This window comes from Parambassis ranga, chromosome 15 (assembly GCF_900634625.1).
Source record: "Parambassis ranga chromosome 15, fParRan2.1, whole genome shotgun sequence".
Lineage (NCBI taxonomy): Eukaryota > Metazoa > Chordata > Actinopteri > Ambassidae > Parambassis > Parambassis ranga.
This window is the reverse complement of record NC_041035.1, coordinates 9192623-9218497: the sequence shown is the minus strand read 5'-3', so window position 1 is coordinate 9218497 and position 25875 is coordinate 9192623. Positions and strand designations below refer to the sequence as shown.

General features: G+C 39.9%; 2 protein-coding genes across 3 annotated transcripts; both read right to left on the bottom strand.

The window, feature by feature from the left end:
• Positions 1 to 239: 239 nt before the first annotated feature.
• On the bottom strand, positions 240 to 915 carry LOC114447214 (progonadoliberin-3-like). The gene is given in 4 exon segments (XM_028423353.1): positions 240 to 263; positions 265 to 294; positions 571 to 651; positions 778 to 915. Coding segments are annotated over 4 exon segments (273 nt in total).
• A 1968-nt stretch (positions 916 to 2883) lies between these two features.
• On the bottom strand, positions 2884 to 21698 carry LOC114447150 (receptor-type tyrosine-protein phosphatase epsilon-like). 2 transcript variants are annotated; one of them, XM_028423254.1, is made up of 21 exons: positions 21491 to 21698; positions 16460 to 16693; positions 11328 to 11399; positions 10704 to 10803; positions 10241 to 10314; positions 9671 to 9807; positions 9430 to 9520; positions 9231 to 9307; positions 9118 to 9154; positions 8925 to 9022; positions 8216 to 8335; positions 7243 to 7406; positions 6253 to 6388; positions 5919 to 6068; positions 5481 to 5574; positions 5043 to 5119; positions 4770 to 4904; positions 4438 to 4563; positions 4116 to 4267; positions 3085 to 3220; positions 2884 to 2958 (listed from the first exon to the last, which is right to left on the bottom strand). In XM_028423254.1, the coding sequence occupies exons 3-21, from the start codon at positions 11392 to 11394 to the stop codon at positions 2884 to 2886; spliced, it is 2046 nt and encodes a 681-aa protein (XP_028279055.1). In that variant the 5' UTR covers positions 11395 to 11399; positions 16460 to 16693; positions 21491 to 21698. The 2 variants fall into 2 exon arrangements, with proteins under 2 accessions (XP_028279055.1, XP_028279056.1); XM_028423255.1 differs by having other exon boundaries at positions 16460 to 16685.
• Between the last annotated feature and the right edge of the window lie 4177 nt (positions 21699 to 25875).

Here is a 25875-nt window from a genome sequence, read left to right as displayed (position 1 = left end):
CAATTAAAAAGGAGCATCATTTCAGCCCTAATGACCAAATACAAGCTTTAAAAAAAATCAGATTGAATGAATAAACATCATGAATTCAAAAGTTTATTACAATTTTACACGGTTTTAAACATTAAAGACGTGTAATTGATATGAGTGTAATAAACTGTGATTTGTTGAAGTCCTGCCCCCCCCCCCCGGCTGATCCGTCACTGCTGTTGATAATGATACAGTCTCTGTTTCTCTTCTCTTCAATTATCAGGGATCCGTTTTTTTTCGGTCAAAGTGACTGGAATCATCATTAATCTGGAAATTAGATATCAGTGGATTATTTCAGCTGCTGCTGCCTGAATATTTAATCTGACAAATATTTAAATTTTAATGTATATAATACCCAACAAGTCTGAAGTGATAAAAATGAATCATGCTCACAGTCAATCACACAAAGAGGGAATAATAAAAACAGCCATTGAGCAGTTTGTATATTGTCATTGCTGCTTTGGAACACAGTGGTGTAGTGTACATTAATATTGTACAATTGAAGTAGACATTGGTTATAAATTATGTATAATAAGCACTTACTAGATTGTATGGTCTAAGTCTCTCTTGGGTCTGGGCACTCGCCTCTTCAGGAAGAGACACCACTCCTCCTGTGCCCATCATCTAAAGCACAAAAAAAAAAGATGAAACAAACTATGACCCTCCCCCCACACACACACACAGGACAAAAAGTCAGCCTTAATGGAACAATTCAGTGAAGGTGCTTCTGTTAAAGTTTTAATCACTCACCCTGATGGTTGCCTCCAGCTCTCCAATGCTTCTCTTTCCACCTGGTAACCATCCGTAGGACCAGTGCTGGGACAGGGTGACCTGAACCACCAACGCCAGCAACAACACCTGCACCATTACTCTGCTGTTCGCTTCCATTAGGACTGCCACATTTGTAATAAAAACAAAAACAGACACAATAACATCAGCCTCCTCACTCACTTAACTCCACAGCTCGACAGATCAGGGGTTACACAGCATCACCCAGCGCTCGCAAACAACATTTCACACTGCAAATTAATAAGAAGAGTAATTCTAACTTAATGAACATTGAAGAAAGTTCAGCGGAGACTGACTCACCTCTGTATTTGCCTTGTTAGCATGTGGTGCATTAGCCAGAGGGGGACTTTATAGGTGTTGTACAAGGATTATAATCCCCTCTCTGCAGGTGTGACACATTTACTGACTAATGGGACACAAAATACGACTAATGGAGCCAGCTAAGTGCTCAGATATGCTGACATCACCATCAGGGTTCAAACAGCATGAAAAACATCTTTGTGTGGAGGTAAGACGTACAACAAAAAAAAAGGAGAGACAACATTAGGATGAAATCTCTCCATCTATAATTTATTGGATTCTGCTTTTAGCAAACAAATAGTCATTCAAATGCGCACAGGCTGAACCATCAGAGCAACAAGACGCTTGTGCATTTTGTACACCAGGCCTCAACTGTCACTTCCTATTATCCTTCAGCATGACAATAAGTTAAATTCAACAATGCAGTAAACCTTAATGATGACCACATCATGTATTTATGTACACTAAATGAGCAAAATGATAGTGTGTCATGTAGAAACCAATCTTACAAATGGAATTATAAACATAAGCATAAAAAATATATGATTTGGTTTTTGCAGCTTTGTTGGGATTTAAATATGAAACCAAGAGCTATCATGGGCCAAACGTGTCGAAATGCATCTGTGTGCATTTTCATACTTTGGCAGAACATTAGTTAAAAAATCAGCTGCAACATTGTCAGTAATTCATTTAAACACATTTTTTTCTGCTCTCTTAATTTCCTACAACTTAAATATGGTACAGACAAAACGACTGATGGCCCATACATGAAACCACCATTCAGAAACAACACTATTAAGTAAACTTTTGTCTCAACTATATGAAAAATTGTGTCACTTGGTGACAAGTTTCCCTGATTAGAACTTTTTGTTTTTATTTCTAATCAACATGGCACTGCTTTATGCAAACATGCAAGTGTAAAGTTGGCTTGTTAAAGTGTATAAAAAACACTTGATCCTTTTCAGCAATGATACATTTAAATTCACATACAATAATAAACTATTTCTAATGTGAGCTATAGTGGCCTTCTGCAGATTCAGGCACCAAATCACTAAGTAATAATTGCCACAGGCAAATAATAATAATAATAATAATAATAATAATAATAATAATAATAAAAAGTTGGTGAAGTTGAATGAAATTGCTGTTCCAGACAGACGTGAGGTGAATTGCAAAATAAAATGTGTCTAAAATTTTATTGGAGCTAAAATATATATCATAAATATTGTTGTCCAACAAGATGTTGTATCTTACTTCAAATACACAGTTTGTTCTCTGCACTGCACTAAAACAACTTGCATGGGGACATTAAAAAAAATGACAATCAAAGGCATTGTGGTCAAAATATAGCATTAATAACATAGTCTACAACACACTGTTGATGTATTTCAGTAATAAATATCATGTAATTTATATATAACTAATTATGACAATGCTGGAATATATTTAATAATCCTTATTAAACATTTTAACCCTAAAAATGTTGGATTTCTGCCTTAATAAAACTATTTTTTACATATTCAACCGACGCATTAAATAGCCACTTATATTACATGTCTTTATTTTACTTAATGGTCAAACATTCTTGAGAGACAGATTCTCCTGTGTCACAGATGTTTCCAGTTATATTACAATATGTTACAACATTGTTTTTTTGATCTGTAATCAAGTGCAAAATGTAGAAAGAGCTTTAGAAAAAACAACATTCAGGAAAAAAATTGCATACGTTAATTTGACAGAAGCATACAGAGCATTGTCTGACAGTTGTTATTTGAAGTTGGCGTAGTCTGAGAAAATGTCGACAAAATCCTGAACCACTCTGTAGCAGAAGTCGTATTGCTCCTGGAAGAGAAGATGAAGAAGAAGAAAGACTGTTACCATGCATACTGTATGTGCAAACCTAGACAAATGTAAAATCGCTGATGTTTCCTGCACAGCAGGTTTGATGATATCTCATTTTCCACCTACCACGGTCTGAACCATGTGTGGTCTCTGCATGCGTAAACTCTTGACTGTCTGAAAAACGTCCAGGAGGCCTTCAGCTTTCACTCTCTCCAGGATGTTACTGAGGGCAATGAAGGTGCCGGTCCGTCCCGCACCGGCACTGAGGACATTAAGGACAAAACGATCAGGCAACTGCAGTACACATATAATGCAAACACTTGAAGGCGGTAGCAATTTGTGCACACCAGAAGTACGAAAAGCAAACTTGAAATATCAAACAACTTCTCCATTTCTGCCTTGAAACTCTCACCACATCCATTTAACTCAAAGAGTTTGCAAGAGAAAAGGTGACCTTTTAGTAATGGTGCTAATAATTATCCTCACTTAAAGAGAGGCTAATCCAAACGCTAACACTAATCAGTTTGGAAGCTCAGTGTTTGACTGAGTCAATGTTTACAATGATGGCGGGATGGAGAGAGAAAAGACAGGGAGCGAGTGTGATTCAGAGGAGAAGTGTAGAGACGTTAGGGATTGCAACGGGTTAGCCCCATTCCCCAGAGATGGAGAAAAAGCTTTAAAAAGCCCCTCTTAGACAAGTGGTGATGAAGGAATAGAAGAGAGTGATGACACCATTTCCTGTCGTTAGCTCATCTTATCAGATTAATCATAGTGGGAGTCAGAGGAGATTTCACTTTGAGAGGTTTTAATTGACTGTGAATCAGTGGATTGGATCAATCCCACAGGGGCATGCTGCTTTAGAATCACTTCACCTGAAGCTAGGTTCTGATCAAAGCTTTCACTGCTAAGTCTTTATAAGGGATCACATAAGTGGTTTAGGCAGAGAACACCAGGTCTACTGAGAAAATAAAATGTACAATTTATTGTAGCAGACATTTGCAGGAACAAAAAACATGTATTCTTGGAATTGGGATTTCAAGTGGTCAGATAATAAAAGCAGAGTTGAAGTGGACGGATACAGTCTGTAACGTAGTGCGTATAATTTCCATCTGATGGTCGCATCATGCTGCAGAATCGTCAAAAGTGAAGATCCTCACCTGCAGTGCACAATTATGGGACGGTTTCCAGACTGCTGCTGTTGCCTCTGCACAGCAGCGATGATGTCAATCATCCCTCTGCCCTCGGCTGGTATTCCGATCTCAGGCCATCCGTGGAAGTGGAAGTGTCGGACGTGTTGCGACTGCTTTTCCTGGAGAGAGGAGCAAATTACTGTGTTATTTTCAAACATAGTGTGTACATATAAAAATGTACACACTGCCTCATGTAGAATGTAAGGAAAATCACAGTATATATATATATATATATATATATATATATATATATATATATATATATATATATATGTGTGTGTGTGCTTACTGGTCTGTAGGTGAGAATCATGTCTTTGAGAGTGAAGGTTTCACACTGTGTATCTCCAGTCAGCTCCACAGTATAATCTCCAAAGGTAACACTGCCCTCTGATGGCCAATACTGGTAACACTTTTCCTGGTTAGAAAGGTCAGATGGAAATACAATTAGGGCTCATTTGACTGATTTATATGCTGTTTTTGTTACAAAATTTTTAGTGTGCACCACAAAGAAATATAAAACAACTGAATATATACACAGGCTGTACAGAAAAATAAAAAAGGCTGTTTTAATGTGCAACTCTGCTTCTCAGCCTGTGCTTTTGCAAGAGCACCGTACTGTACCTGCTCCCTCTCTTTGAGTTCGGTGAGCATAACGATTGAACGACACCTCCACTCCCACACCATCCTCCAGAAGTCCTCCACCGTGTGAAACAGGGGGCCCTGGGTTGCGATAAAATAGTCCTTCTGCCTGTAGCCCTGGAGGGCAGATCATCCGGTAAACAAGACATGAGAGTGCAGCAAACATAATATTTTGCATTGTTTGTAAAGGAAACAATGAGCTTTATTTATACTTCTATGGGAAATCTATACAGAAGGTCGTGCGGGAGTGCTTACATCAATAAAGGAGGCATTGATGTAGTCAGTGAACTCCTGTCCTCTTTTCACTGAGAGTATTACTCGGTTGAAATCATCTGCAAAAAGAAAAAAGGGGGGGGGGGTGAAACTTACCACAAGTGATTCCTAATAAAATAAAAGTTTGAAAGAACTGATGGAAGAAGAAAGAAACAGCCAAGTAAAACTTTAACCGTGTTATTAAGGCCGAGCCTGCTACAGTCTGTATCAGCTTTCAGTGTAAAAAGTTTTACCCAGGATTTCTTTCCCTACTCTGTTCAAAGCAGAGATGCGGTTTAAGTGTCATTGATCACACAGACATGAACTGATTAGCCAGATATCTGTGTACGGCATCTACGAAATCAGCAGCAGTGTGATACTTTGATGTTACTCGGATGTGATGTATTATGGAGTTGTTGGGAGTATCGGAGCAGTCCTTACACGGAATGATCTGAAGCACGCGGTTCTTCTTCATGTTGGCAGGAAGGTTCCCAGTTCTCATGTTCTCCTTCATTATGCGGACGTTGGTCAGCTTCTGATGGGAGAAAACACGAACGGACCAGCGTGATCAAAAAAAAGTTTGTTTTAAAAGCTGAAACAGACAATATGTATGGACAAGAGCGCTTCATATAAGTAGATAAAAAGATCAGATGAAGGGAGTAATGCCATCCAGAGTGAGGGAACGGTGCAGCATTTTTTTCAGGTGGTGCTGTCTTATAAAGTTTTAGTTCATCCAAAGCATTGTTATTTATGTTACTACCGCCAAGAGCAGCACCCTGGGCAAGTTTTCCATGAAGATATACTCATGCAGGGTGCACGGTGTCGAGGACGATTCATTACTGAATGAAAGGTTTAAGAGGGAGCTTCTTTACTTCGTACCCTGAACTCCTCCTCCAGGCCCAGCCTGTCGTGGGGAGCCCTGGTGTTGTGAAGCCTGTGCAGATGGCCCTCCAGAGAGCACACATCCAGCTCTGTGTCTCCATACAGGTAATATTCCAACAGAGCCTGGTAGATGAAGGAGTACTGCATCTGAGGAGAAGAAGAGAAGGAAGACGTCGAAGTAGTTGCTTTAGTTTGCCAAACTATATCCTACTATTTTTGCATCACAGACATGGTTGTTTTCCAAGTCTTTGGCTTGTTTATGCCGCGACTAGAGCGAGCGAGTGGAGCTGTCAGTCCGAGGTACAACAGGTCAGAAAGGGTCAACACTTACATCTGTCTGGATAAGTTGACAGCGCTGCTCTCGTATTCTGCTCACAAAGCCAAAGACATCCAGTCTCTGTTCTGCGTGCATCATGTCGATCATGCTGTCAATGACAATGAACGTCCCAGTCCTCCCAACCCCGGCGCTGCACAAACACAAACAAGAAGAAGGCACAAGGTCTTAGCCGAGAGCGGTTACAAAACAGAACATGTCCAACAGCACTGTATTTATATAGTGTTTGGAAATAACAGAGCATGTATTTAGAATACACAATTCTACATTTAGATTAGTTAAATTTAGAAGATAGTTACACCATTCATTCATATTGAACATTTTTAATAAATAAAGAAGTTACTGTGCAGTATTTACTATAAATAGGTGTAATTCATTGGGCACGTGCTGGTCAAACTGCTACATCTCTATGTGTATAAATTTAAGAGTATATCTCCCTTCTTGCCATATGTTGCTGTACACTACATATTCCTAACACAGACGTGAACAGCCATATGTAGAAGTGCTTCACCTCTGAACCTCTAATAGATTTACAAGGGTCATTTCAGCCGACTGCGCCTCTGGGAGTGCAGAGCTGGGATTCCACAATGGGGCGGCGAGGCCTCTTCAATGGGCCCCATTCAAGAACAACAGTCCCTGTCCCTCAGCACCTGTTCCTGCAGTTGTTACAGTCGGCTGCAGATTTCTGTGGGAGGCTCCACCCTGATTGGTCTGGATTTATTACAGTTTTAGTGTTTGTATTTTTATTACCTTTTAAGCTAGTTTCCAGAGTGGGTTTACTTATTGCAGTTTTGATTTTCAATTCTTTAATATACGTTAATTTGTATTAGTTTTATTTTTTTATTTTTTTTTTTTTTGTTTTGTTCTTCAATAAACAGCCAGTGTCTCCTGATGTTTGCCACATTGAGAGGACTAAATGTTTTCAGTTATTCATATTTTTTCAGTGAGTTTTACAAACTCTGAGTTATTTCATAGTGCACATTTTACCTGCAGTGCACAACAATGGGTCCAGCATAAGATGGATTGACAGCTTTGACCTTCTTGAGGAATTTCAGCATGCCGATGGGCGAGAATGGCACCCCGAAGTCTGGCCAGCTGGTGAAGTGTAGCTGGGTGACTAGCCTTGGAGCCCGGGGACCATCGCTGCCTTGCTGCGAACCACAGACACACAAAGTTTACACCAATGGACGAATAATGCGGCAACGACACAAATCAGTCAGCTGACAAACTGGTAGAGAAGGAAGCTTAAACTAAATGTTTTTTTTGGGGGGGACAGAATGTAATTATCAAACGCTGGCTTTGCCTTTGCCTTTCTCTCATATCTCATCAATACTCAGGAGAGCATAAATTCATTCTCTTGAACACTCGGATGCTCTGTGTTCAGACAGCTAAATGTAAAAGCAGCCAGTCTGTCAGCTTGTAGTGAGAAGCTGCAGCACAGTCACAGTTTTTTAGAGCCAGAGAGGATGTCTGTGCTTGTCTGCCTTCAGATGGAGAGGGAACAAAGTGAATTTTGCAATCTGAAGGCTTCACAGTACACGGAGCTGGCATCCAACTTTCCAAAAGACAAGGAAAGAAATACAGATAAGTATGAATTTCTAAAGACGCAGCGCTCACTGTAGAAACGTTAAATACACCTACATATTCATAATTTATGCTGCGCCTCATATCTATATACTTTAATATTCTTTAATGTGTTTCTGTGCTGGTTTTCTTTTGTTTATTATATTTTGTATTCTATTACAGTTCTCTGAAAAGTTCCTCATGGGGAACATTATTTTTTACACCACCTCAGTGCAGCTTTGTTTCGTGGTTAATTTTTAATAAGTGTGTAACTATTATGAGAATTGATTTTTATACTTTCTGTGATATTAGGAACAACAATTATTTCTACAAATTTCTCTTAGAGTTAAGTCATTTTTGGAATAAACTGTTTTATCTGTGTGTGGTTTTGACTTACATATTGGACACAGAATTTTCTTATGGTGTAGTCCACCAGCACTGTGACGTCCTCCATTACTACTCTGATGTTCGCATACATCCAGCATCCTTTTTCTGGCCAGTACTGAAAACATTTATCCTGGAGAAAGATTTAAAACAATGAGAAATGCATGCCAACAAAACAGACACACTACACTATAGAGTGCATTCATTGTGTATATTCTATGTATATAAACTTGCATTTCACAATGTGATCCAAAGGCAATCACAGCGACTTTGTCGACAGTCAATAAAATCTTCTCAGTGACGTTTCAACTCATTAACTAGAATCTCAGACTAATTATCATGAAGCCTCTTAGGATCTTATCAACAATTATTTCATCATTGATCCCCACTGCCTCTATTCTGCCCCATCAAACCTGCTGTTGAGCACTCAATTGATCATCCCTCAGAGGCTAAATTTAATGCGATGCTAAGTAATCTGCTGGGTGACACTTTGAATAGATTCTCGGTTGAAAAAAAAAAGGGGTCAAATAAATTATACCTATGACTTTGGGCCATGAGGATACAAAAGGTTATTTTTTGTCACTAATTGTGCAGTGGAGCCATATATTGTTTAAAGTCATTCTAAAGCTAAATTTATGACATACTCATCAGTCTTTGTTGCTGATAGCTCTAAAATTGGGTTGATGTGTCAGTAATGCGGTGCAGCTGGAGAAAAATCTTACCTCCTTCCTTTCTTTCAGGTTCGTCAGCATTACTATTGTCGCTGTTTTCTGTTCCCAAATCATCCGCCAGAAGTCGGCCACCGTCTCAAGCTTTGGGCCTGAAACAGAACCAGGAAAAGTGGAAAATGTGTTCATTATGTTCATGAACTCAATGACCTGCTGGTATAAAATGACATTAAATGCACATTTTTACCTTGAGCTGCGATGAATTTGTTCTTCTCTTTATAACCCTGCATGGAAAAAAACTGCATTTATGAGGACATCATAGGAGCACAAACATCCAGCTTGCCTGTAAAGAATACGCACGTCTATGTAAGATGCATTTATGTAGTCTGAGCACAGATGTCCATCAAGATGACTTAACACCACCCTCGCATGATCATCTGTGGAAGAGAAAAATAAAAGTTTCAGCCCACTTCACTGTGATTTAGATATCAATAAAACCGCAATCATAACAGAAGGCCATATTGATATTGTCTGCCGTGGAACATAGATCTTCACTCACATGGCAAAATGTTTGGGTATCTGTTTTTCTCTCTGTTGTGCTCTCTGCTCGCCTCCTCAAAGGACCCATGGTGGTAGTAACACGGCAGTGACTATAAAGAGAGAATCCAATCCTCATGAGGTAAAAACTAAAGCCAATGCTACAAAGCCTTCCAACATGATATTTCAATACTGTTTTTCTGTGCTTGTAGTGCGCTTGCAGGACAAAGATCTTCATCCACACCATAAAAACTTGTGCTTACATTGAACTCTTCTCTGAAGAGCTTGCCATCGTCTGCAGAGCGTATCCGGTACTCCTCCTCCAGCGAGTCCAGAGGGATGGGGAAGTACCTCTTGGATGGTGAGGGAGATCTAGGGAGGAGGACCACAGTCTGCTCTCCTGTGTTTAAAAGAACATAATGGTGGTCAGACTGCTAATGCTTCCCTATAGAAAACATTACAAGCTCTCACTGCACCTGCAAAAACAACCCTGATGGCTATTAAGATTTCCTACTTCTGTGGATACATGACAGAAATGATTTCTTGAGTCATAAACATGGTGCTGCTGCACCAAACTGTCTTAGCTAAGAATCTGGCCTTTACATTTATTTATTTATTTTGTAAGTTAACGTGTAAGATTATACGACTCCCTGTGTGCTCAGAAAGCCAAGAGCCTTCCTGAACCTTTACATCACTGGACTTAAGATCATGAAACTTTACTTGTCCATTAAGAGTTTAAATTTACAAATCAAATAAAAAAGAAATAAAACTGCAAAAGGGCTGCATTATATTTTCATGCACTGGTGGTTCAATTGACTACAGCACAAGAGTACCTTGTTCGTCCAAGAAGCCATTAGGAATCTTTTTATCCACTGAGGTAACCAGAGCTTTCCGGTGGTTTTTGAACCTACAGAAGTGAAGAAAGTAAAACCATCTATTAGGAAAAAAAAGAGCAAACTCTGCTCCTTAGAACAGAGCTGTAAAACAACACCAAACAACACCAAAAACTAATATCAACCATCTCAGATCAAAGCTGTTCCTCCTCATGCTGCGATCAGAATGAGGAGCTGGTCAGTGAATGACTGTCTGTGGCCTGACCTGACCTGGCTGTTTTCCCTTTGCTGTCTTACTTAAAGTGCAGCTGTTTACCCATAAGCCTCTGCTCACCGCCTGTTTCTAAACCAGCCCCCCCTCCCCCTACCCTGAGACCCTTACACAAACACCCAACCACACTCACACACACGCACAGACTTACAAAAAGAAGCAGGTTTAAAAAAAATGTGCAGGTTTATTTACCTCAGGCAGTAGATTGTCAGCAAAACGATGATGATAAGGAGCAGGGAGATGACCAGCGTGGAGGGCAGCACATGGCCTTCCCCATGAATGTTGGAGTTTTCTATAAAAAAAGATAATGAAGCACATTAGTATGAGCCAACTGTACAACCAAACACATTATAATGAAAGAAGATTTGTGTCTGTTCAAAGGTTTTTATAATCAGTCACACCGTTTAAGATGAAACGTGTTATCATCTCATTCATGATCTTTAGCAGTAATGTCTAATGTAATTATCTACAAAGGACTTGGTGATAATGATTTAACGCATTATCATTAATTAAAAAAAAATTATCAATTAAATCCTTTTTTGGTACTAGATTCATTTTTTATTCAGAAAGACACTAGCTTCAGTGAAGAAAATGAAGAAAATATTACAAATGTAACTTTTTTGTCAGTAGATCCAACTCTGTAAGTGACAGCTGTGGTTAAAAAATGTCGTCTAACCAGAGAGTCAGAAAAATGATGCAACAAATGAGCAAGGGTGTGATTTAATGCTGATGGATTCAGCTTTATGTGGAACCTCACACAGTCTCAACTGATCTTTGTTCTGTACAATATAACAACTCAGTAGTTTGAATAATTACCTTTAGTTTGGTTCAGATGAGATGAATTATTTACAGCAATAGTGGAACCAATCAGAAACAACACCATTGTCACTGTGGATTAAAAAAAATAAGTTTAGTTTGTCATCCTACACCACAAGACTGTGCAACATTACCTGCAAAAAGATAAAGTTATTAATAAGTAACAATGATTAAACATAACGTAAGCGCTAGAGCAAGAACTCTGCTGGTGGTACGAGCTTTTAGCATTGTTTGTACTCATATGACAACAAAACAACACCGACAGCCACTTCACACACTAAACCCTGCAATACTGCACATAGTCCACCAGTCGGCACCACACCAACATGAAACACATCTGCAGCTTGGTTACAGCAGAGGGCAGAAAAGAAGAGCTGTGCTTTGATGAGGCCTGAGAGTGAAGTCTGTGCATCTCTCTGCTGAGCAGTTAAAGTCCTTATGGGAAATCTGCTCGCAGTCGTGTCCTGTCAGGCTGACTTGAAAGAGCAGCGTCAAATAACCTGATATTCAGACATCAAACCAGGGAGGAGGCTTTAACCCACAGGTGACAGTAACCATATACCCTGTGGACCCGGTGGATTTGCCAATGGAGTGGAGCTCAAGTTGTTACACTCCATCTCATTGTGCAGGGCTGGCTTTGATGTGCAGCAGCCTGGCAAAGCAGCCAGCTTAGTGACACCAGGACAGTGACACTGTTCCCTAATGTATTCCTGATTATTTAAAAGTCTAGTGGCCTTCATTTCAGGGGAATTATGACTGCGGTATACATTTAAATACATATAAAGGTTATACTAATATTTTATGAAGAAGGTCCTTCCCCTCCCTCTTCACTGAACCATTATTTTTTCTAAAATACACTCACTTCTCTCTTTTTCTATATTGCTAAAAGCGATTAGTGATGTATTTGGGGCAAGGCGCCGCAAGTGTCTTTACAAAGGAAAAAAAAGGATATGTCGCGTTCCTCACAACTACACCAGAATTAAATTGATTCTGTCACATTATCCATTTTTAACTTTAAAGTGTAGCAGCCAGTTTCTCATTCATTTCCTCTTTTTCTCTTCCGTCGTCCTCTATATCAGAGGGTAAGAAATCACAGAATAAATTGGGCAAACGGGGCAAATCTGCGTAAATGGCTTTGATGGAATAAATGAGAGGAGCCAGAATTGAGTGTCCTAATTTATCCTCTGTTCTCGGTCCCCTTCTTGTTATAGAGGCCACAAGACTGGATGGAATAATTCATTGTGTCAATTTAGTTCTTGTAGAAATGGGTCATCTAGGGGCCTAATTTGTGATGTTTGAGAGAATTTCTTGCACATAACCCTTTGGGGGTTTCATATAACTATTTCTCTCAAAGCTTTTGTACAAAACCAAGCCTCATAATAACACTCTAACAATGTTCCCCAAACAAAATTTATGTCAAAACTTATAAAGACAACAAATTAGGGGCTCAGGGTTTTGCGCATTATAAAGCCCCTGTCTGCAGTAATGCACACCCAGGATGCTGACACACACACACACACATTTTGGGCCTGGAACACAGTCTATTTTTCACCTACATAATAACTGGGGAAATAAATCAACTAAATAACCATCACATAAACACACAGACTTCATTTCCTATTTCCCATGTATGCATGCTTGCACATACGTCCCACAGCCAAAGGCTATGTGTTGCATATGTGCCGCACTCCGTTGGAGATGCCAATTTTCTCTCCAGTGTTAACAAGCTGACAGTGCCAGCACCTGTTCCCTGCTCTCCCCCCACTGGGTAAGTCACATCCACTCACACAGCCTCGTCCTACAGCTCTATGCTGCAAGGCATGCTGAGCGAATGGGTCACTGCACAAGGCCACTGCATATCTGTCATATTCTGGCAGCCATACTATACAGTACATGGAGAAGAAATGGCGAGATTGAAATGTAAGATAAATGCACTGTAATGGCATTAAATAAAAAATGACTTTCTGCACATATTAAGAGCAAATAGTAAAAATAAATGAGGAAACATAACTATCTGCATTGAATGGAGGAGACTGTACTGTAGCCATTTGCCACAGCTCATTATGACCGATTATGGCTCATGCTATGCACTATTTATATATCTTAATTAGAATATGACATCATATGACCCTCATATGAAATGTAATTTGCTGAAGAGACCTGCTTGAAATAACGCGTCTTGTCATTCCAGATCCCTCCTTTATTTCTCCTTTAATGAAATACTTACAACAGCACCATTACATCACATTTCGGCACCTGCTCCACACAAATGTTCCCGGTGAATTAAATTACACTGCATCACTTGTGCTGGGAGTGCAAAAGCAAATCATCCCACCCATGCATGATGTAATGCTGAGATCCAAAATGCATAATCTTCTGTAGGAACCTCCAGGGTTAATACTTTTGGTACAGATATGCATTATTTAGCATCATTACATGGTTTTGTTAACAGCAGAAACTGATTGGTCATTACTATTACATACTATAGATGCCCTTGGTATGGTAAATTTCATTGCCTCATTAATAACAGAGCACAAAATGCCTGGTGCCCAATGGCTAAACTGAAATCAGTGGTAGTATCCATGAACTTACTGGGATAATGTCCAGTTTAACCCTTATTTTATCAGTTTTGCTTTGTAAATAGAGATAATGTGACTGATCACCATATGACAGTATATTACTGAAAATGTGTAGCAGCTACAGAAACACAATTCGGTGATCTATAATCAATAATTAATCCACCACAACACCCCACACTAACAGATCTGAGATGTTTGACCTCATCTCCCCTATCTGACTCATACAAAGCTGAAACTGAGACGCAAATGAAACAGACATGAAATATGGAAACACCCACCACAGGAATGAGTACACTTTTTATCATTAATTCAAACCAAACTGTGCAGGGGGAGATGATGAAACAGAAAGTACTTAGAAGCCGGTGAGAAGAGTTCTTAAAATGAAGGTCATTACACATGTAACCACTCTGCTAAACATTGAATATTGAACATTGAATTCATTGAATATAGGCAAATAATAAAGCCAATGCATGCTGCTCACTGCTGTCTGCTTAACTTTAAACTATATACATTTTAAATATTCACACTTCACTGACTGATGATGAGCTTGTGTAATAAAAACAAATAGGTATTTACCCTTAAAGTGATGGCTTGTGATGCTTACTTGTGATGCTCTGTATAATTCCTAAGACAGCACACTGTAAAATGATGCATTTAACCTGGGCATGTGTAACAGCAGAGATACTGCTTCTGCCAAAAGAGTGGCGGTAAGTTAGAAGAAACATACTGTTACCACATTTATTTATACCTTGGCTTTTTTTCCTTCCTCCTTCTGTGGTATATATAACCAGCCATTTCTGCTTCGTGTTCTTATGCATATAGAGGCACTGAAGTGAGGCGCAAGGTGGCCCTTATCACTTAATAATGGTTTTCACAGGTAATGCTGTATTGGTACTGTTTAACAAAATGACACCAGCAGCACCCTGGCTTGTTGTTTCACATTGACTTTGTGTAGGTCCTAATGTAACCCTGCTGAGCCAGGCTGCCATTATACTGTATGCTTGCATTGAATCTCTCCCAGCATGCACCAGGCAGAGATGCCTGAGTACACAGTGGACAGCTCATCGTCACCTTTTATATAGTGCAGATATAGATATAGACAAGGGTCCATATAAACACACATCAAACATGTCGTTCAGTTTAGTACTCTATTAATGAATACTGACATGAATTATTGTGGGTGAAGGGATATTCTGCGAACTTCAGTTTACTACACAGCTTAACACAGGCACCATGCACAGCGCAATAAAACCAGGTCTCTGAAAGGCTGCACATTGGTGGACTATGACATGTTAACATGCTATGTTTAGCATGTGTAGCTATATGTGTGTCACATCAGTGTCTCTTTTTCCCTGAAAAATGGACAAATATGAAACTTGGTAAATGGCCATGAATCGTTTTCCCCTCTGTGTTTTTTCTGTGCTCTGTCTCTATCCCATCCTCACTTTGACTAAATTACGCACTAATGCATCACTGTGTCACTTTCTTCCATTACAAGAGGATTATATGTTTTTAAGCACAGAAGAGACTGGATGGTCTGCAAACAAATAGCAGTACCTCGCTGACCTGACCCTGCTAAAAGCTTACTACCAGTGAAGGCACCGCTGATTTTAAAAAATGCATGCATTTCTAAATTATTCAGCCTGTTCCATCAATGACACAGTGCGGAGGACATTTGTGGATATTTCCGTACGCGTATGCTTATTGAGTATATGATTTCTGATCTGGAACAGGCAGTATTGAAGAGTAGGAACCAACAGCTTTATAAGAAAGGTAAAGAATGTTCTCAAAGAAAATATATCAAACAGACAGCTCTACCAATCATGTCTCAGTTTCCTAACAGATCAATATGGCCTCAAAGACAGAGCCACATTTCTGTGCTCAGCTCAGAATAAATGGTATGTCTTGTACACAAACAGATAAAAGATATTTTGTGTGTATGTGTGTTTGTGTGTGTTTCCAGGAAACAGAGGAACAAAGGCAGCGCAAGAAAATACCAGTCAGAGCCACCGCTTCCATTGTGAAGTACCGAGCAAAAGGATAGAATGAGAGCACAAACACATGTCAGTAAAGTGTGGCAGCGGAGAAGAGAAGAAAGATGAGAGGAGAGATGAGAAAAAGACAGGAGAGGAGAGGAGCTGGAGGAGATGAATGTCTAGATTCTGGCTTCAGAGATAACATCCATAATGGAAGATATCCTTGGTACACAGAGGTAGTAAAAAAGGATGATGCTTTACTGTCAAGCTGTATCTTCCAATGCATCTTGTTGTGTTTGAGGATTGAGGCTTAGACTGCCTTTGAAAACACACCTGTCACTTTACAAGTATTTAAGAGGACATTTAACTCACTACTGAGGATGGTATTGTATGCTGATGTCACATTTTTAGCCACGTTTACATGTCTCTGATTTGGAGGGGGGGTCAACTGAAAACCCACAGAAAAGGAGACAGTGTCATTATCTAATTAGTTCCTATTAATGGATTGAATTTCAATTGATTCTGCAGCAAGAGGTTTGACCTGCTCTGTGGTCAGATAGATTAATAAAAGACTTACACTTCCAAGCAAAGCCACTGTGATCTGCTATCAGATGACCCGGCTGTCAGTCCATAACCACCATGTGATCCTACTTCCTTTCTTGATTGGATTTATTCGGGGTTTTCTTCCCTCGGTCCTCCTCCTGCTCACATCCTCTGAGACGTCGATAATAGCAGTGGATGAAGAGGTGGCTGAGATTGGCGTGTCAGGGATTCAGATTGGGGTCAAGGCACAAGGGGATCACCTGGAAGACTGAACAAAAGACAATAGTTAGAAAAGTACATTATCAGAGGCTGGCTCAAAGAAACAAAGAAAACCCTTGAATCTGTGAAGACAAAACAAAAGAGAAGCATGGTTTGCATTTGTGCAATGTGTCAGAAGGGATGACTGTGCAATGCATTTAATCAGCTGTGCGTGTGTGTGCAGACGTTTGTTCCGCACATGCTCTGTTTGCTTAATGCTGCCCTTGCAGAATACAACACAAAACCATTAAAAGCTAACACACACAGCTCTGAGTCTGTCTGTTAATGTGTCTAGACAAGACAAACCAACACATCAACTACTTTGGAATTAATTCTCCACTGTCTGCACAAAGACATTACTGTCATGTTATTTTATCTGGAGTCACAGAAAGAAAGCATGCCCCACTTGCCCACTCACTCCTATTCTCCCAGAGCATCGCTGCCCACAGGTGTGAGACACAAAGGCGTATTGTTAACACTTAGCCGCTGCTAAGGAGGAGAAGGAGAGGTGAATTAGTCACTGGAACCAGCTGGATGAGCCCACTCAGTCTCAGGAAAATGAAAGAAAGAAGTATGGAAAACACCTCTTTTCCCTGTAGGAGCTGGCCTCAACTTTTCCAAACGCTTTATAAAGCTGCTGGCTGACATGTTTTGCCATTAAAAGAACACAGTGTAACTCTGGTTGAAAGATCCCTCATAAACGACGCCTTTGACACTTAGCTTGTTGTTATGGTTTCACGTGGCACTTTTTAGTTAGGAGACTTATGAGAAACAGGGTTTTCTCTATCATTAGAAACAAAAGCAATGTTTTCAACTGATGCATGTCATAAGTGGTTAAAACATGTGGACTTTCACTGGGATGATTCATAATTAGTGGTGTGGAAGAAAAAGCATATTTAAAACCTGCATTCAGTGATGATCACATTCATTCATTTATTCATTTTCCCCTTTGCCCACATAAACTGTGATAAGCAAGGTCACACAGTGTATAGTGTATTACTCCCAAGTGGACACACTGTCGTATCAAATCTGCCTCTCTGATTTCACCTCTCTCTCTCTCTCTCTCTCTCTCTCCATATATATAAATATGGAAGTGCTGCATCACAGCTGACCTTTGACCTGGAATGCAATAAGTTTTGTTAATGAATCCGCCAATCAAAGATGAATCACTGTATAAAGAAGCAGGAATTTAAATATTAGCACTTTTCTCTGAATCTCAGCACATTTTCCGTCCTTTCCGTCTTATAGACTTATTTAAAATGGCAAAACTGTTACACTGAGGGAAAAGTTTAAGCAGCGGTAAAAAGTTATTAATAATGGATGAAATAGGTAATGTGTTATACTGAAGTAATAATACGCATGGATTAACTGATTTTGCGATGTTAATATATTATTATGAATATTAAAAACCCTGAGCTAAATGATAATAGGTATAAAAAATGTATAGGATGTGCTTAGTTATTCATACTGTATTTCACTTGCCTAAAAGTCCTTTGGGACACTTTTATGGAGCCATCATCATACTATTTTTCCTCTTTTCAGCCCCACACTTTCCCTCCAAAGAAAAGAGAGACATGCTCACAGCACACAGGCAGCTATTACAGACACAAGCACTTCCTTTCTGGGCTGCCACTCTGCCCATTGACTAACTAGGGGAAACATGCACATCATCAAAGTTTCATGTGAGTGCAGTCATCACCCAGCACTCTGTGGTTCAATCATTAATTTATACCAAAACAGGCAACGCTGAGTACTTCAGCAATAAGCACAGCAATGAAGTAAATACAGCTTTTGATGTGCATGGTCCAAATATTTGTATGTTACATGCACAAATGCAATGGTTGCTTTTCGAAAAGTATCATGCAGAGTGCATGTGAATGCTGCCATGGCAACATCTAAAATTAACATTGATGGCTTTTATTTAAAAAGATCACATGGTTTCCTTAAATGATGGTGTCATATAAGTTCATCAGAAAGCACATCCATGCAGGCTCAATCTGAGACTGCTTTTATCAGTCAGTTTTGCAATATTGATTTCACACTTGTAGGCATACTCTTGTTCTAACAATAACTATTTCATCTGCCAGGCCGTCTGCTGAGAAATTGCCTGGACAACAAGACAACATTTTCATAGTTTAGCTAAGACATGGTATGATGGATAAAGGATTTTATAAATTATATCTAAAAAAAATGTTTCACACTAAAGTTCATTCGCATGAATCCTGAAACCTAAGTGAGCATGTCCAGGAGGGCCTGAACCTGAACTTCAAAATGCTGTCAATGCTCATGGCTGAGAAATGTGTATTTTTATATCAGAGGATGAGCAGAGTAATCTCCAGTCTGCAGTTTGAGTATTCTGAAAATGACACTTCTGGGGCACAGTGCGGGTGAAATCAGAGACAAGAGATGATAATCATCACAATTACAGCTTCCCCACTCGTTCCACTGCAGCCGAGCAAAGGGCCACAAGTCCCTTTTACTGGAGTCCTCTATAAGCGTGAGAACAACAAAGTGAAACAAACAGCCACTGCAGTCCTATTGTAAAATGGAATGTTTCAAAGCATTTTATAGCTTCTTTCCCATCAAACCATTGATTTTGTAAATATCACAGCCCTGTTCAGTGCTGTGGAAAACAGCACTGTGTGTTTAAAGTGCATGCATTAAAATGAACACTTTTTTTCTTACCCATACTCAGACAGTGTGACAACACAAGCACTTCCTCTTCTCACAGCAAGTACAAGCATAAACAGGCATAAACCATGAATTGCAGCACAAGTCATGGTTTACTTACAAAACACAACCTCGCATGGCTAGCAGCCAAACTAGAAACAGACTGTGTTAATGAAATATCATCAACAAGAAACAGCATGAGAAAATAAATGCAAGCAAGAAACTTTATTTAAAACCAGGTTTTGATGCTGCATTTTTCAGTAGTCCCTGGAGATTTAACATAGCAGTACAAATGAGTACTACTGTGTGTCCGATCACATAAGAAATTTCCCCTCTGTGGGACTAATAAAGGATTATCTTATCTTATATAAGAAAAATAATGCATCACTGCCATGCATGCACTAAAGATTTCAGAGTGTGGATTGCTACAAAAACAGGAGGGGTTCATAAAGTTAATGTATGTGATAAGTGTTTTGTAAGCAGACATCCACTGAGCTCAGTCTGAAGGTGTCAAATCATGTGAGTATGTCAGGTATTGAATGAGTTCAAATCCTGAATGGCAGCCATCATCACTGAGGACTGTGGTAGAAGAGTCCTCCTTTTATCAGCTTCCCACGCTGAACCCTTTTCATTTTCTCCCATAGCTGTCTCAAGAGATCAGTGTAAGGGCACTTGTAATAGTGTGACCACACTCCACCAGAAGCAAAACCTTCACATCCGAGAAAATGACAGGTAGTTGAAAGTGGTGGATCCAAATCTTCTGCAAGTATCATGACCTAACAAGCTAACATGGTAGTTGTTTGGAATATGTTGTGGATAACTGTAATCCAGAAGATAGTCCTCAGTTATGTGGCACTGTACTGCTGTATGTCATGGACATATTGTTTTTGACAGCGTAACTCATCTCCTACTTTAAGGCAATGTATCCAATATCTATGACAACTACACCTCAAGCAGATGGGTCATATTTAGTGACTGTTGACAAAGAAATGCAGCTATTCAGTGTTCTGCGTATATACCCCACATTTCAGCTGTTATTCATTCTGGCATAACACAGCTGTGCAAACCAACCTCAAACAAAGACCACTGTGTGCTTTCACTAGCATCTCTTAGGATATTGAAAAGTCATCATCAAAAATGAATCTCTGTATTAGCATGTGTCTAACTATAGCTCACGTATTCCCTTGGTGATAACATGAACTGACATACAAAGATGAGGAGGTAATTCTAAAAATAACAGCAGCTTTATTAGGCCATTTAATCAGAGATACAACTGAAGGTTATATTATTGTGAATGAGGTTATTCTGAATGAGGGGCATTTATAATTCATGTATGAACACATGGCATTCCAATCAGCTTCCCATAATACAACAATTATGACACCATCAATTCACAGTTTTATACTGTCAGTCTATACAGCTGTGTAGTTGTTGTACATGGAATCACTTGTTTCAGATTTGTGGATGTTTTGATATTATTGCCTCAATAGATATGTGGAAGGGATTTCAACGATAAATAAAAACATAAATTATGCTGCAGTTGCCTCAGAATAACATAGGCCATGCTGTTATTCCCTCATGTGATATCATCTCTGTGAGCTACAGCATGACTGTGGAGAATGCTGCCTATAGGCCTGTCTACTACGTGTACTATGCGTACTCGCCCCCCTTCAGTATTTTTTGTCTAGGCCAGTGAGGATGCTCTATATAACTGCCAAATCATGGCATATATATACAGTCATTGTAAAGGCAGAGCTTGGTTAAATATATAATCACCACATGGAGCATCCTGGTGGTCGCAGGGCGCATGGATTTGCTCCACTAACCCATATTTACTGCAATCCATGTTGTCTATGTTCAGGAATGACAGGCGGTATACATAATGCCCATTCCCCATAGCCTGCAGGCGTTTCCCCCCTCTCTCCGGGGAGCTGGTGTAGCAGAGGCGTTTTCTTATTTCAGCGAAATGCGGTCTAATTATGAGAGATGCGCGAAGGCTGCTTCATTAAAGCTGCGCTGAACGCAGAAGGAGATTTAAAGAAAAATATGGCTTCAAACACAGCCGGCCGTGTTTACGCGTAAATACGCAAAGTAGACCCTCGTGTTTTTTTCTAGTGTGTCATGTCGTGCATCTTACCGTAGTAACACTGCGATGACCTCGCCTCACACGGCGCAGCGGCAGCTGATGATGTCGGCTTGTCTCGTTCCTCCACGCACGAACCCGTCGCCAAGCTGTCTCGTATCTTGTGTCCTTTGGAGAATAACGCAAAACCAGGCGAATCGTCTGAGCGGAGCCGCGTTCAGGTTCTTCTTCTGATTATGATCATGTGTCTCTCTGAGGATGCGCTGCCTGCCTGCGCCGAGCTGAACTGAACCGTGTTATGGCAGCCAGAGTGGAGGCTGGAGACCCTCCCCCGGGCACAAAGCGGTATCAGGTGGGCACTCAGCATCCTTCACATTCCTGCATTCCTGCATCACTGGACGATAAAGGGCAGGCCTGTGCATTGAAAGAAGGATCCAAGCATTATCACTTTCTTCCCTATGGTTGTTTTTTTTTTCGGTTGACATTTAAGCATGATGTTTGTTCAATACAGTCAAGCTGTAACATTCCTGTAGTGCTCCTCTGGGGAATCACATTATGCATTCACATTGACCTTCTCAGGCTTTATGCTGTTTGTCATGTGACGCTACAGGCGTCTAGTTTTACTAAGAAACTTGTTAAATGTATATTTGTTGTAGCTGTCTGTAGTGTGTTTTTAAGATATTGAGTCAAATAATAATTACAAATCTTAGTGTAACTAAGATTTCACTGGTGGTAGAGCCACCTGCTGGCAAATAATGAACCTGCTATGCTGCATTCAAATGGTTAAAAACACATATAAAAACTGAAATAAAGCTGTATTGTATGTATAAAAACTGGAAAGACAGTGTCATGTATTCCAAGGCCTGTGTGCACAGGGTACATAAGCATGTTTGCATTTTTTTAAATATAAATTATTACATGTGAATCAATACCCTGTGTGTGTCTGTGTGTGTGTGTGTATATGACCTCACTCTGCTGCTTCACAGCATTTACAGTCACATTTTGTTAACATTAGAGTTGTGCACAGCAAGTGGCATTTGCATGTGACTCATGTGTTTGAAATATGAGCTCCAGGGGAAAAAAAACTTGCGGCCAGTTCTGTTAAAGGGCAAAATGTGTGTAAGAAAAGCTTGTCTTGTTCCCAAAATGTGTGCAACTATGACAGCAGATTTCAAGCCTACAGAGGCTGTTTAAAACCACGATGATTGTATCTGACACAAAATGCCATACATAAAATGCACTTCTGTTGGGATAATCCTCTGTGACTTTATGACATAAGGAACATTTTTTATATAAATTGGCAGTAATGCTGACCTCTTGTGGAAACTGCAATGACCTAATGGAATACAAGCACTATAGAGAATAGGCCGGTATGGAAAATTAATAAAGGTAGTAGAACTAAAAAAAAAACTTGAAGAAATCTGTATGGAAGGCTAGGGAAAATACAACATTTGTATTGATTGTCAAAAAAACCTAGAAATATTAATCTGAAGTCTGAACCGTAACACAATTTTTATGCCTCTGAGTTAGCATTAGTTACAGGTCATTGTGTTTTCCTAAGTAGGAACAGACACAGATTCAAGGGTCAAAGGTCAATATCACTGTCAATCTGGTGAATCTTTGTCCAAGGAATACATACAGGACATGTCTTCATATTTGGCACAAATATTTCCTTCCAGTTAAGGATGAGCTGGAGTCGTTATTAGTATAATTTATGGGTCTGGACAGATATAGATTATTGGACTTTGATGGAGGTTAACATCCGTAAGCAGTAATTCTAATGAGTCCACATGACCAGGGTCACTTGGTATTTGATTCAGATAAGCTTAATCAAACCTTTTGTGGTTACTAAACATAGCATGATTCTAAAAGAGCAGCACTGTGTCAGAGTCAGCTGAAGTTTCCTATGCACCAAACACAAAATCACACGCTTTAAGGGCAGACATAATAACACATTTGTGCAGGAAGTAAAAGACAAATGCAGCACTGTGTCTAACGTTGGTTTAAGAGAAGCTGCATCACTTAATCATTGCCTGTAAGCTGCAAACACATTTATGTTGTACATAATGTACTGACTGCTTTTAAGTGTTTACTCTCCTTTGCAGCATGAACTTCATTGATCTTGCAGTACCAGCAGCATGTACCACACTTCAGCTGGGGGCAGTGTTGTCCCACAAATGCTGCACAAACGTTTACTGATGCTGAGCACTGCTCAGTGATTCATAAAGATGTGTGTGTGTGTGCAACAATTACCCAATCACTTCTCTAATTTACTTCATCATATAATTGAATTATTTTAGTTTCACTCCATAATAAAGTCAAAAGAGATCCAGCCATCACGCTCCATTCTAATTAACCAAACTGAACTCTGTGTGTGTGTGTGTGAATCATGTGGATGGCTCACTGAGCTGACATTAGTTGCCACAGAAGAAACACTGCTATTAAAAAAAAAACAAAGAATGATCTCTTAAATACTTCACTTTCTTTGTCCTCATCAGCGTTAGCAACAATCATCATATTCTGAATGTTTAATCCTCACTGCTTTAAAGACAAACAAACACCAGGACGTCTTTTGTTCCTCCTGTTACTGCGTTGCAGTTTCACAGGGGAACAGCACAGAGGCTTTTAGTGAAGGTCATGTCACGGATGGACAATGAGGCACTATGTTGGAGGTACATTCACTTCCTCAAGGCTCAGGAGACCTTTAGGGAGGAAAATGTTTTCCACCTGCATGTCAAATAGACTGCTGTCCTGAAAAACACCCTGATCTGACCTTCATCACTTCATTTCATCTCAGCCGAGAGGGATTTCTTCACATCAAAGCTTTTATATAACAGTTGCTATGTTTTTTTTTACATTGCTTAATTACAGTACACTGATCTGACTCATTAATTTCTTTATATAGAGCAGAGATCATGTCTATAAACAGTGACGCAGCCAAAGTACAGACTGAAGTTGTGCCCTTGTGTGTGTAGCATCCACAGCTTGGCACTATATCGGTATATCGTTCTGAAATAGGCCATGATGACAAGTTGTTCACTAGTGACCGCTGGCAGTGGTATAAATTTTTCTTTCTGTCCTGCCTGTTGGCTCTAATGCCAGAGCAAGAGAAAAGGTGCTGCTGTGAGCTTTATGACAAAATGCTTTATCCCCCATTAACCTTCACAGAGTGGGTATCAGGAGGGGATTTCAGGTAGAATAAAGCACCGGTGTCAATAGGCAGGTGTGTTGCCGAGTGCCAGAGAAGACGACAGGCTAACATGTGGTGCCCTCCGTCCTTCATTTCTCCTCTTGCTTTTGGGGTCATTCCTTAGCAAGGGCTCTGACAGCCACCACTGATAAGAAAATGATTAAGTATCGTGGACTCAACCACAATCCAATTCACGCTCCCCGGCTGCTCTGCAGACTAACAAAAAATAAAAAAAAAACAGCAGAGAAGCAAACGAGAAGTTCTAACAGCTTTGATTACTCTTCATAGACACTGTGTGTGTGTGTGTGTGTATGTGTAAGAGCGTCTGACTTATGACCTAAAATCCTTTTGCAGTACATTGTGTTTCTGAATGCGCCACATGTTACAAAGTCCAAACCAGGAGGAGTGTGAACACTGAGGGGAGAATTCAAGCTGAACTAAAGGCTGTATTTGAAATGTGCCTACCTGTCTGTCACACACAGCGCTGGGCGGGTCCTTTTTTATATTATGTAGCTTACAGGTAACAGAACTTCAACAGTGTCTTATTTTTAATGTTGCATGTAAAACAATGGTACTACCTTAAGTACACTAAACCCAGAAATCACTCTAAACAACTCTTGCAAAAGGATCAAAATGCTGTTTATCCTTTTTTTTCTACAGCATCAATTCAGAGAAAAAACCAGCAAACAAAATGAGCAGGTGTTGTTTTTCACTTGTTGCCTTACACTTAAACATTAACCACTTGTGCTTTTATGCCAAATTCAGCAATTAAAACGTTAACCACACATGGAAACAAAACTCTACGCTGGGTGAAAATGTGTTGTCAGGGCGACTCGAACATTTGACTTGTAAGAAAGTAGCTAACTTAATCACATGCTCTGTTATACATGTATTGTCTGTTACTGTAAATCTACCACAGCATATGTGTAAAAAAAAGGCAGATTAAGTCCACAGGGATCAGCAGCCAGCTGTGATATTCCCCCATGTGAAGCATCTGTGCACCCATGAAAATGGAAATGACAGCAGCTGATCTGTCGATAGAGACCAATCTGCCTCCTCATCAGGGTTCTTCATTAAACTGGAGCACTGTCCATTAGCCCCTGTAATCCTCCTCATCCACTGCCACACACGACCTTGAGGTGTAACAGTACACACTGTTTTAACAGCATCTGAGTTCTCACAGAGGAACAGTTGATGTCAGACGCACTCTGGCTGCCGGATTTCACGGCTGAACAGGTTGTTTTTAAAC

Coding starts and splice junctions, on each gene's coding strand:
- LOC114447150 (XM_028423254.1), bottom strand. CDS start 11,394: ATGGTGTTGTTTCTGATTGGTTCCACTATTGCTGTAAATAATTCATCT. Junction 9,808..10,240: donor TGGCTTCTTGGACGAACAAG/GTACTCTTGTGC, acceptor TTTTAAACACAG/GAGAGCAGACTGTGGTCCTC. Junction 6,069..6,252: donor GTCAACTTATCCAGACAGAT/GTAAGTGTTGAC, acceptor TCTTCTCCTCAG/ATGCAGTACTCCTTCATCTA.